Genomic DNA, 12,045 nt, shown 5'->3' on the forward strand with positions numbered 1-12,045 from the left:
GTTGAAGATGAGTGCAGTGGTGAAGACATGTCTAAAGATGAACTTGTTACTATAATGATAGGAGTTGGTTATTATAATGATAGGAGTTTGTTACGATAAAATAGGGGGAGAGAGAGAGAGAGAGAGAGAGAGAGAGAGAGAGAGAGAGAGAGAGAGAGAGAGAGAGAGAGAGAGAGAGAGAGAGAGAGAGAGAGAGAGAGAGAGAGAGAGAGAGAGAGAGAGATGCTCATGCTGACTTAAGAAAGTAGTTTTAATTGGACATATCAGCCACCCTATTTTAGTTTTTTATGGTTTTTTTCTAACATAAATGATGAAACAAATAGTTTGTTAAACAAACAAATATGGAACGTATAATTCATATTTTCATCATAACATTATGTGTTCTATATGTAAAAAGAGTTGTCAATACTCCATATTTTAGAATTATGTTGTCTTTATGACGTTGTCATCGACCAATATTTTGACCAAAACACTTCACTATAAAAACAAACAATTTGTCATTTTAGGTTAAATATAATATCTGTTCCCTATAAATATAACAATTAAATTGATTAATCAATCATTAAAGAATTCATTACTCCTTTACAAAAAAAAATTATAGATAAAAAATGGCAATGTCAAAGGCACTAGTGATTATGTTCCTTAGTAGTCTTCTAGTTTTCTCATATTTTGTCAAAGATGTTGAGGCTGGTAGACAATTTATTGCTTATGGAGCAATTTCACGTGACAAGGCACCTGGTTGCAGTGCAGAACATCCTGAAGAATGCAAAAGGCAAATAGCTAATCCCTATAGAAGAGGATGTGAAAAGGAAAATCATTGTCATGGTGATAAAGTTTTTATGCAGACCTTAAGGCATAAGAAGAACTCTAAATTAATGCCATTTTGGTAAACAAGACTTTATGAAATTCAACAATATCTCACTGCAAAAACGACTCATAGATAATGGAAACTGACACTTTCATGATTTTTTTTATTCTATTATGTGATGATGCTTTACAGAAATACAATTTTCTCTCTTAAACAAACCAAATGTATGTTATGTAATTTTCGCCCAACATTGGAAAATTGAATAAATCCACGTGCTGATGAAATATACATTAATACACTTATATTTATATTCATATGTAATTATGTATTATTTAACTCGTTAGTTGGTTCAGCGGTGATTGACGCTAAACAGGGTGGCCTTGTGCAAGAGCTCGCGGGGCAGGAGCCCAGAACCCCATAATTTTAGGGGCACCAAAATTTTATTTTATCCCTATATATATATATATATATATATATATATATATATATATATATATATATATATATATATATATATATATATATATATATATATATATATATATATATATATATATATAGGGGACGACTCAAGTGAGAACACTTGGTTATTATGAGAAATGAGAACAATGAATCACGACCATTAAATTTTGATTTTGTTGATTTTAATGGACTTGATTGGTTTCTCTTTCTATGTTGATTTAAAATTAATATTAAGGATCAGAAAGAGAAACCAATCAAGTCCATTAAAATCAACAAAATTAAAATTTAATGGTCGTGATTCATTGTTCTCATTTCTCATAATAACCAAGTGTTCTCACTTGAGTCGTCCCCTATATATATATATATATATATATATATATATATATATATATATATATATATATATATATATATATATATATATATTAAAAGAGAATTTTCAATTACAAAAATACTTGCTAAAGAGAATCTAGATTTGTAAATGCTAAGACTAGTGCTGAAAAGATTGAGAATGAAATAGAGATTGAATGTGTGTTTATTAAAAAACGTCAACTTAGTATAAAACATGATAAAAATCCGTCTCAGCCCACACAACTGAATCTTGAGTCTTCTAAAGAGTCTTTTCGTAATCATTATTTCTTATGTATTGTAGATCAAACAATTAACTAACTTGATAGAAGATTTGAGCAGTATAGCACATATAAAAATATTTTTAGATTCTTGTTTAGTATTGAAAGACTTAGATCATTATTTGGGAACTTGAAATCATGTTGTAAACATCTTGAAATTTGTTTAAAATATGACGATTCTCTTGATCTTGATGGTAAAATTTTGTTTGAAGAATTGAAAGTTATTATAGAAGTTTCAACAATTGAATCAAAATCAAGCTATATGATATTGAGTTCTTCAAAGACTTTTAATTGTTTTCCTAATGCATGCATAGATTATAGAGTAATATTGACTATTTCTAGCAGTGTTGCATCTGCTGAAAGAAAATTTTCTAAATTTAAATTATTAAAATCTTATTTGAGATCTACTATGTCACAAGATAGATTAAATAGTCTTGCGTTGATTTTAATTGAAAGTAATTTTTTGAAGAACCTTGATTATGAACAAAGTATTAATGATTTTGCAATAAAAAATACTAAGAGGATGATATTTCAATAGTGTTAAAGGTTTGGTCAATTTATTTATAGGAAAAAAGACCGGATCAAGAAGAAGAATATTAAGTCTCTTTATAGTGGTTCATGTTTTGATGTAGTATAAACTTTGATTCAAATATTTATATTTATATTCTTTTTGCACATTGTCAAATGAAAATGTGTTTTTTATCCAATTATTTTTCTTATCCTTATATATTTATTGTTAAAAAGTTATAGGGGCACCACTCTTTTCATTCGTTCAAGGCACTCAAATTCAAAGGACCGGCCCTGACGCTAAACTTCACAGAGATGATCACAGTTTAATTCTCACTACGATCGAAAAGAATTGGATTATTTGATGCCAGTACTGACCTCGTATTGAATTAAATTGGTGGTGATAAAAAAAAAGTTTAACTACAATTTAAATCTCCTTTATTCACGAAAGGTTGTTATATAATAATTTATTATGTTTAACTAAAAATAAGTAAAATAAAAATTAAATAAAGTAGAGGATCAAAACTATAAATGATATATACCATTTAATTTCTACATATATATATTCAATTATATTTCATCATATCTCTTTACAGAGATATTGTATAATATCAATATAATAAAGCAAAACTTTTGAATTTATATGTAAAATAATTTTTTAATAATAGCGTATATCAATTAAATTCATTTTTAATATTATATATATAGTCTCTACCTTTGTGATGGTATACATGAACTATAATAAAATAATAAAATAAAATATTTAAATGGAACTGTAAATGACGAATAAAAGCTGAAATATCTTCAACAAAACAAAATTGTTTTGAAGGGAAACTTTATCCGGTACACAAAAATTAAAACAAATCAACAGCAATTAAAAATAAAAGCAGAAACCATCTACTATCTATTCATCTACTCTACTATATCTATTCATTAATAATAGATTGACCAAATTGTCTAAATTACTCTTTCACCAAAATTTATTTGCACTAATAAAAGGTCATTTTTGTAACTAACAAATTAAGTATTCACTCTTTCAACTTTATTGAATGGATGCCCCAAGTGTTAGCTTTTCATTGGTCCGAATTAAATAACATTTTCTCTACAACTTTATTGCATGAATGATGACATCACATGTAAGCCATGGATGATGGAAGTCATATTTAAATTTCTTTTACATTTCATTTTCCCACACTTTCTTACTTTCATTTTAATTTTTCTTAATTTATTTATTATCACAAAAAATATTAATAATCTATTTTTAAATTTTAATCTTACTAAAAAATTTCAAATTTCTTTCGCATTTCATTTTTCCATACTTTCATTTTAATTTTTCAACATTTATCTATTATCGCAAAAAATATTAATAATCGATCATTTAATTATTATTCCCAAAAATATTTAATTATTTCACAGGCTATTATCAACTCAATATTTAATTTTTTTTAATCGATCATTACACATTTTCTCTATCTTAATTAAAATTTCAAATTTCTCTCACATTTTCTCACACTTTCTTACTTCCATTTTAATTTTTTTCTCTATTTATTTATTTATTATCTCACGGGTCACTATCAACATAATGTCTATTTTATTTTAATCAATCATTGTCTTTATTTGAGAGATAATATATTTATTTTTATTTTTTTCTCCATCTCACGATTTTTTATCATTATTTAATACAATTAAATTTCCATGATTATTGTTTATTTTACATTTGTTTTTAAATATATTTTATATCGCATCAAATTATTTTTTTATTTCACGGGTCATTATCAACATAGTAGCTATTTTATTTTAATCAACAATTACTATTAATTGAGAGATAATTTTTATTTTTAAATGTTAATATTTCATTTTTATTATCTCCATCTTATAGTATTTTTTATATGATTATTTAATATAATTGAATTTATATGATCATTTTTCATTTAGTTGGACCGTCAATTATTAAATTACCTGACCCAATTTTGCTATTGTGTTCCTAACCTATCTTAAACATTTTTTTGTGGATCATTGTTTTCTATATAATTATTGTTAAATTTACAATTAAGTAAATTATTTCATATTTTTCATTTATATTTAAAATTTTACATTTGCATTTGTTAAAATTTTATTTTTTTCTCCAACTCACATGTCCATTTTTATATGGTTCTTTATTACACACAAAATTAGCACATGTCCTTTTTTATATGGTTCTTTATTACACACAAAATTAGCACATGAATAAGATAATAATGTTTAATCTTAAGGGCCAATTTCAATACAATGCCTATTTTATTTTAAACAATAATGACTTTTATTTGAAAACTAAAGTATTTATTTTCAAATTTCAAAACGATTCCTATGGATATTAGGTTTTCAAAGAATTGGGAGTATAACAGAGCAATCAATAAAACTCTAACTCTATTCAAATAAAACAATTCTTTTTAATTATGCATATTGCTTATAATTCCTTTGTTGTGAAAAACGATACCAATAACAAAGTATAATAGGGAATTAGGGAAGAGAATAAGAACACAAGAATTGGTTATAACTGCTATTCTTTTACTTTCTCTTAAAACAAGATTACAAGTTTACAAGAATAACAAATAACCTCTCTCACCCTAAATTAGGATTTGCAGCTTAGCAATGATGAGAGACTAGTATGCTATTTATAATAAAACCTAACATACTAACTAATGGGCTTTTTTTCCACAAGACCCATTATACAAGCCAACTTAATAAACAAGCTAACTTAACAAATTAGGGTTTAAACACTAAAACCTAATTTAACATGCTAACAACCCTAGCATCTTCGACACAAGCATGTGAACAACCTTCGACTTCATGCTCAATCCTATCGAACCAAGAAGCTACCTTTCGACCATACTAGAGTTCGATCCAATATCTCACAAATCTCCACCTTGGACCTAACTCTACAACGTCAAGGAACAGACTAGCTTTCTTCATGCAGCTTTATCAACTGCATACAGTGGAAAAACTTGCAACTCGGCAATGTCTTGGTGATCATATCAGCAGCATTGTCTTCAGTCGAAACCTTCAGCACTTGGACTTCTCCACGCTCGATTACTCCTCTGACGAAATGCAGCCTCACATCAATGTGCTTAGTTCGCTCATGATAGGCTGAATTTTTCGACAGGTGTATTGCACTTTGACTATCACATTTAACAGTGATACCTCGACCTTGAAGTTTCAGCTCATTCGCAAAACCTTCAAGCCACAATGCTTCTTTCACAGCTTCAGTTAGGGCAATATACTCCGCTTCAGTGGTTGATAGAGCAACAACCTTCTGAAGTGTTGCTTTCCAACTAATTGCAGTGCCAAACATAGTGAAAACATATCCAGAAATAGATTTTCTGGAATCCATACAACCTGCATAATCAGAATCGACATATCCTTCTATTACTGCTTTACTATCTTCACCCAAGGCTCCACCATAAATTAGGACTCTATTCAGAGACCCATTTATGTACCTTAAAATCCACTTCAATGCTTGCCAGTGAGCCTTTCCAGGATTCGCCATGTACCTGCTTACAAGACTTACTGCATATGCTATGTCGGGTCTAGTACAGACCATAGCATACATCAAAGAACCGACTATATTAGCATATGGGATGCTATTCATATAGGCTCTTTCGACATCAGTACTGGGACACTGATCAATACTCAGCTTGAATTGAGGGTTTGTTGGAGTCACAACTGGCTTCGAATTCGACATACCAAACTTTTCAAGAATCTTCCGTAGATATGCCTCTTGAGATAGGCATAACTTCGACTTCTTTCTATCTCTTCGAATGTCAATTCCAAGAATCCTGGAAGCAGCTCCCAGATCCTTCATATCGAACTCCTTATTGAGTTCAGCCTTCACCCTCATCACATCTTCGACACTGTTGCTTGCTATGAGAATATCATCCACATAAAGCAACAAAATAACAAATGAATTACCAGGTCGAAATCTGAAGTAAACACAGTGGTCGAACTGACTTCTAATGAAACTTATGTGTGTCATGAACTTGTCGAATCTCCTATTCCACTGTCGAGGAGATTGTTTCAGCCCATATAAAGATCTTTTTAGCTTGCACACATAATCTTCCTTTCCCTTTTCGACATACCCTTCAGGTTGCCTCATCAGGATCGTTTCATCTAGATCACCATACAAGAACGCAGTCTTCACATCCATCTGTTCCAGTTCAAGATCGAACTGTGCCACCATGGCAAGCAACATTCGAATGGACCTATGCTTCACAACAGGAGAAAACACATCATTGAAGTCGACACCTTCTTTCTGAGTGAAACCCCTTGCAACTAACCTTGCCTTGTATCTTTTCGACGTCACTCCTTCAATTCCTTCCTTAACTTTGAAAATCCATTTACAGCTGACTAACCTTGCCCCAACAGGTTTCTTGATCAGTTCCCAAGTATGATTATCATGAAGAGATTTCATCTCATCATCCATGGCCTTCAACCATTCAGTCTTATTTCAACTCCTCATAACTTCCTTATAGTCTCTAGGTTCTTCGTCTAGAACCTCACTTGCAGAGATTAAGGCATAAGCTTTAAGATCTGCATATCCAAGTCTTTGAGGTGGCTTGATGACTCTTCTCGACCTATCTCTCGACAATAGGTAGTCATCGTCAGTTTCCTCAACTTCAGCATCTTCTGCTTCTTCTTCGACTTCATCTGGGATATGCAATTCAGCATCAACATGCTCCACCTCAACAGGAATCTCTACCTGTTCCAGCTCTTCGTCAGATGTTTCTGTACTTCGACCAACATCATCAGTTTTCTTAAAAGCCATTTCAACTTCATTGAAAACTACATCTCGACTGGTGATACACCTCCTGTGACCTGGCTCTAGGCACCATAGCCTATAAGCTTTGACTCCTTCAGGGTATCCCATGAACATGCATTTCAGAGCTCTAGGTTCGACCTTGTCTTGCCTAATGTGAGCATAGGCTACGCAGCCAAATACTCTCAGTTTGTCGAGATCTGGTGGATGTCCCGACCAAACTTCTTCAGGTGTCTTCATATCTAACGCTGTCGAAGGACATCTGTTTATCAGATATGTTGCTGTCGAAATAGCCTCAGCCCAGAACACCTTTGTTAACCCCGCACTAGTCAACATGCATCTGACTCTCTCCAAAATAGTTCGATTAAACCTTTCAGCCAAACCATTTTGCTGTGGAGTACCTGCAGTAGTTCTATGCCTTGCAATACCAGAGGCAGCACAAAAGCTGTCGAATGCCTCATTGCAAAATTCAAGGCCATTGTCGGTTCTCAACCTCTTGACCTTTCTGCCAGTCTGATTTTCAACCAGAGTCTTCCAACTTTTGAAATTCTCAAAAGTTTCATCCTTAGTCTTCTGGATGAATACCCATAATTTTCTGGAATAATCATCTACTATGGATAGAAAATACCTTGCTCCTGAATGTGATGGACACCTTGCAGGCCCCCAAAGATCAGCATGGATGTAATCAAGGGATCCATGTGTTCTTTGTTTGCCTTTGTTGAACTTCACTCTGCAAGATTTTCCAAGTACACAGGGTTCACAAAACTTCAGCTTTTCGACTTTGTCTCCACCAAGCAGATTTTGTTTCCCTAATTCGACCAGACCCCTTTCACTGACATGGCCCAATCTCATGTGCCAGATTTCTGTTTTCGACAAAGGTTTCGTGGATGCAACATTTGTCGAACCACTTACAACTTCAGCCTCAAGGGTATACAAGCCTTGTTTCTTCACGCCTCTCAAGACTTCCTTCGAACCCTTCATGACTCTTAGGATACTTTTCTCTCCTTGGAAAACATATCCTTTCTTGTCGAATTCACCAAGAGAAAGCAGATTTCTCTTCAAATCAGGAACATACCTGACTTCAGTCAACAACCTTATTGACTCATCATGGTGCTTGAATCTCACAGATCCAACACCTACAATCTTGCAAGCCTTGTTGTTTCCCAGCAATACTGATCCACCATCTTGATCACATAATTCCTCGAACAAGTCTTTGTTTGGAGTCATGTGCCAAGTGCAACCTGAATCCATAATCCACTCCTTCTTAGAGTCACTGCTTGAAACCACAAGAACATCAGATGATTCGAAATCATCTTGAACAATGGCAGCGTTGCCATTATCCTTACCTCCATGATATTTCAAGCATTCAGGGCACACCTTTCTTGTGTGACCCTCCTTCTTACAATGGTAGCATCGAATGCCAGATGCTTCGCCACTGTAAGTCTTCGACTGACTTTTGCCTTTCTTCTTGTCGAACTTACCATCCTTTCGTAAGAGTTTTCCTTTAACGGCCAAACCTTCGCCAACAGTCGAAGGTTTATGCTCCTTTCGTTCATTCAAGTCCTTAGAGTACAAGGCTGATTGAACTTCTTCAAACGTCAGGGACTCCCTTCCATACAAGAGAGTTTCTTTGAAGTGAGCATGTGATCGAGGCAAAGAACACAATAGTAACAGCGCTTGATCTTCATCATCGATCTTCACATCAATATTTTCAAGATCAAGAATCAGCTTGTTGAACATATCCAACTGCTCAGCCAATACTTTGTCTTCAATCATCTTGAATGAATACAAAGCTTGCTTCAGGTAGAGTCGATTTACCAGCGATTTGGTCATATACAAACTTTCAAGTTTCACCCATAACCCTGATGCCGTCGTCTCCTTTGATACCTGCCGGAGAACCTTATCACCAAGGCTCAACAAAATTGCGCTGTGTGCTTTCTCGATCATATTTGTCTTCTCCGCTGCCGTCAATTCTGCATTCATGGCTGCCTCTCCCTTCAACGCTTCTAAACAACCCTGCTGAACCAGTAGGGCTTTCATCTTCAAGCGCCACAGACCGAAATCATTCACTTCGCTGAACTTTTCAATCTCATACTTTGTTGAAGGCATCTTCTCCACGCTCACCGCACCAATTTGTTGTGAAAAACGATACCAATAACAAAGTATAATAGGGAATTAGGGAAGAGAATAAGAACACAAGAATTGGTTATAACTGCTATTCTTTTACTTTCTCTTAAAACAAGATTACAAGTTTACAAGAATAACAAATAACCTCTCTCACCCTAAATTAGGATTTGCAGCTTAGCAATGATGAGAGACTAGTATGCTATTTATAATAAAACCTAACATACTAACTAATGGGCTTTTTTTCCACAAGACCCATTATACAAGCCAACTTAATAAACAAGCTAACTTAACAAATTAGGGTTTAAACACTAAAACCTAATTTAACATGCTAACAACCCTAGCATCTTCGACACAAGCATGTGAACAACCTTCGACTTCATGCTCAATCCTATCGAACCAAGAAGCTACCTTTCGACCATACTAGAGTTCGATCCAATATCTCACATCCTTTTATTTATATTATTCATATCATTACAAAAATACTACACCAGGAAAAAAATCACCCGTGCGGAAGCACGGGTCTCTGACTAGTAGTGGAAATAAAATAGAAACAACCAAATAGAAAAAGCTCCGAGATGCAAGATTTATGATTTACAAGTATACCTCTCAATATGAGATATAAGTGTTTTTACAAAGTGAAGTTTTTGGCTCTAACAAAGCTTGAATTATGAAATTAGTGAACTAAAGTTCTATTTATAGAGAAAATCTCTTAGTAAAACGCTTAAAACATGCAAAGTAGCAGGCCTAACCTTCCATGGCACATCACTAAAGTTGAAAATAGCATTGTCAGCTACCATCTCCTATATATATATTAGGATCTTCTCTAAATTCAACTCTCAAGCATATGGTAGTCCGCTTTGGATTATATAGAATAAGTTTTTTACTTTATTTTTCTTACAATTTTATATGGCTAGGTGTATGTCATGTCCAATCCTATCCTGCAATTGTGTAGAAATTTTAACTATATCATTCTAAACAATTATATTTTCTAACTCTATAATGTAGATGATTTGAGAGCTTTTTATCTAGAGATATAACTTAATAAGAATACAACTGAAAGAAAAACGTATTATCACTTTTTATCTAAAAATTATGCTAGACTTGAAACCTCTTATAAACAATAGAATATAATGATGTACAAGTTCTTCTTATTTGTTCATAATGATTGGATAAAATATAAATTAGGTTAAATTATAGTTTTGTCCTCTATTTTGCTGTTTTCACGATTATAGTCTCTCAATTTTGTTTTTAAACATTTTTTGTCCCTCCTCCCTATTTTGGCTTAAAAAACACTTATGTGTCATATTTTAAAATAGGTAGTTCAGCCTCAAGTGAGAATGAGGGACAAAAAGTGAGGATGAAGGACAAAAAAAAAAGTATTTTAAAAAGTTAGGATGAGGGACCCTCAACTAATCTAGGATTCTATATATTTTTTTTAAATTATTATTTTGACAAAGTAATTTTAAATTACTTAAAACCTTTTTATTTGACATTTTAAATCTTATAAATTATTCCAAACAAGGAATAATAAAACTAAGTTGTTTTCCAAAAACTAAATTTCTTCAAATTATAACATACTATAAATATTTAAAATTTTAATTTCTATAATTTCTTTGATTTGATTCTAATCTTTATCATTTTATTCACAAAAATCTAGAAATATATAAGTTTTTTAAATTAAAATTGATTTCATATCAATTGTTTCTCAAAAATAAAGGTCATCTTTAAAATAAGATCTTATTTATTTATTTCATATCGGACAACTTTAAAAAAAATCGTTTTAATTTCTTATTTGATATTATATATTTAAAGACTAAATAATTTTTTTGGTAACTTACAATTTTTTTTTAACAAATTCTATTCTTTTTAAATTAGCATCATAATTTAAAAATTAAAAAAAATTATAGTTAAATAAATTAAATTTTTGAGTAATAAATATATTTTTATAAATAAAATATAGTTTATTATTGATAAAAAAAATTGTGTACAACTAATAACAAAAACATATTATAATATTACTATAATTTTATTTGTAAATTATAAATAACTATAAAATGTTAATTTTTATTCCGTGACTCGCACGAGTAGATATACTAGTCTTCATTAATGTTTAACTTTTATTCTAATAATCTTTGAAGTAAGAACTTTAAATGGTTGTGATACAGTGCTTCTTGTAAATAAATATAGCAATTAATCTCTAAAATAAAATTCAATACATTTCATTAATTTTAACATGCATATAGCGTTAAAAAAAATAAACAGTTAGTTACCAATCGTTAGTTGGTTCAGTGGTGATTGGCGCTGGACTTGGTAGGGAGAACTACGGTTCGATCCCCCGCACCGGACTAAACCGGTGGTATAAAGCCAAAAAAAATAAAATAAACGGTTAGTTATTAAACTATCATATTCTTAACAATTTAATTTATAAACAATTAAAATATTTTTTGCCCCCGAACCGGACTAAACCGGTGGTATAAAGCCAAAAAAAAAAAAAAAAACGGTTAGTTATTAAACTATCATATTCTTAACAATTTAATTTATAAACAATTAAAATATTTTTTAATTATTTATGTTCAATTCTTTAATTTAAAAAACTAAACAATAAAAGAGTTTAATGATTATATACTTACAGTGTAAAATAGTTTTACACAGTCAACCAATAGCAATAGATTATTTAGCCTGTCATAACAGTAACTTAAAATTTATAATATGATGTGGCG

General features: G+C 31.5%; 1 protein-coding gene across 1 annotated transcript; it reads left to right on the forward strand.

Moving 5' to 3' along the window:
- The first annotated feature begins 608 nt into the window (after positions 1-608).
- Positions 609-890, forward strand: LOC131651240 (protein RALF-like 9). The gene has a single exon (XM_058920911.1). The coding sequence runs from the start codon at positions 609-611 to the stop codon at positions 888-890; it is 282 nt and encodes a 93-aa protein (XP_058776894.1).
- The last annotated feature ends 11,155 nt before the right edge of the window (positions 891-12,045 follow it).

Source organism: Vicia villosa, linkage group LG2 (genome assembly GCF_029867415.1).
Source record: "Vicia villosa cultivar HV-30 ecotype Madison, WI linkage group LG2, Vvil1.0, whole genome shotgun sequence".
Taxonomy (NCBI): domain Eukaryota; kingdom Viridiplantae; phylum Streptophyta; class Magnoliopsida; order Fabales; family Fabaceae; genus Vicia; species Vicia villosa.

Coding starts and splice junctions, on each gene's coding strand:
- LOC131651240 (XM_058920911.1), top strand. CDS start 609: ATGGCAATGTCAAAGGCACTAGTGATTATGTTCCTTAGTAGTCTTCTA.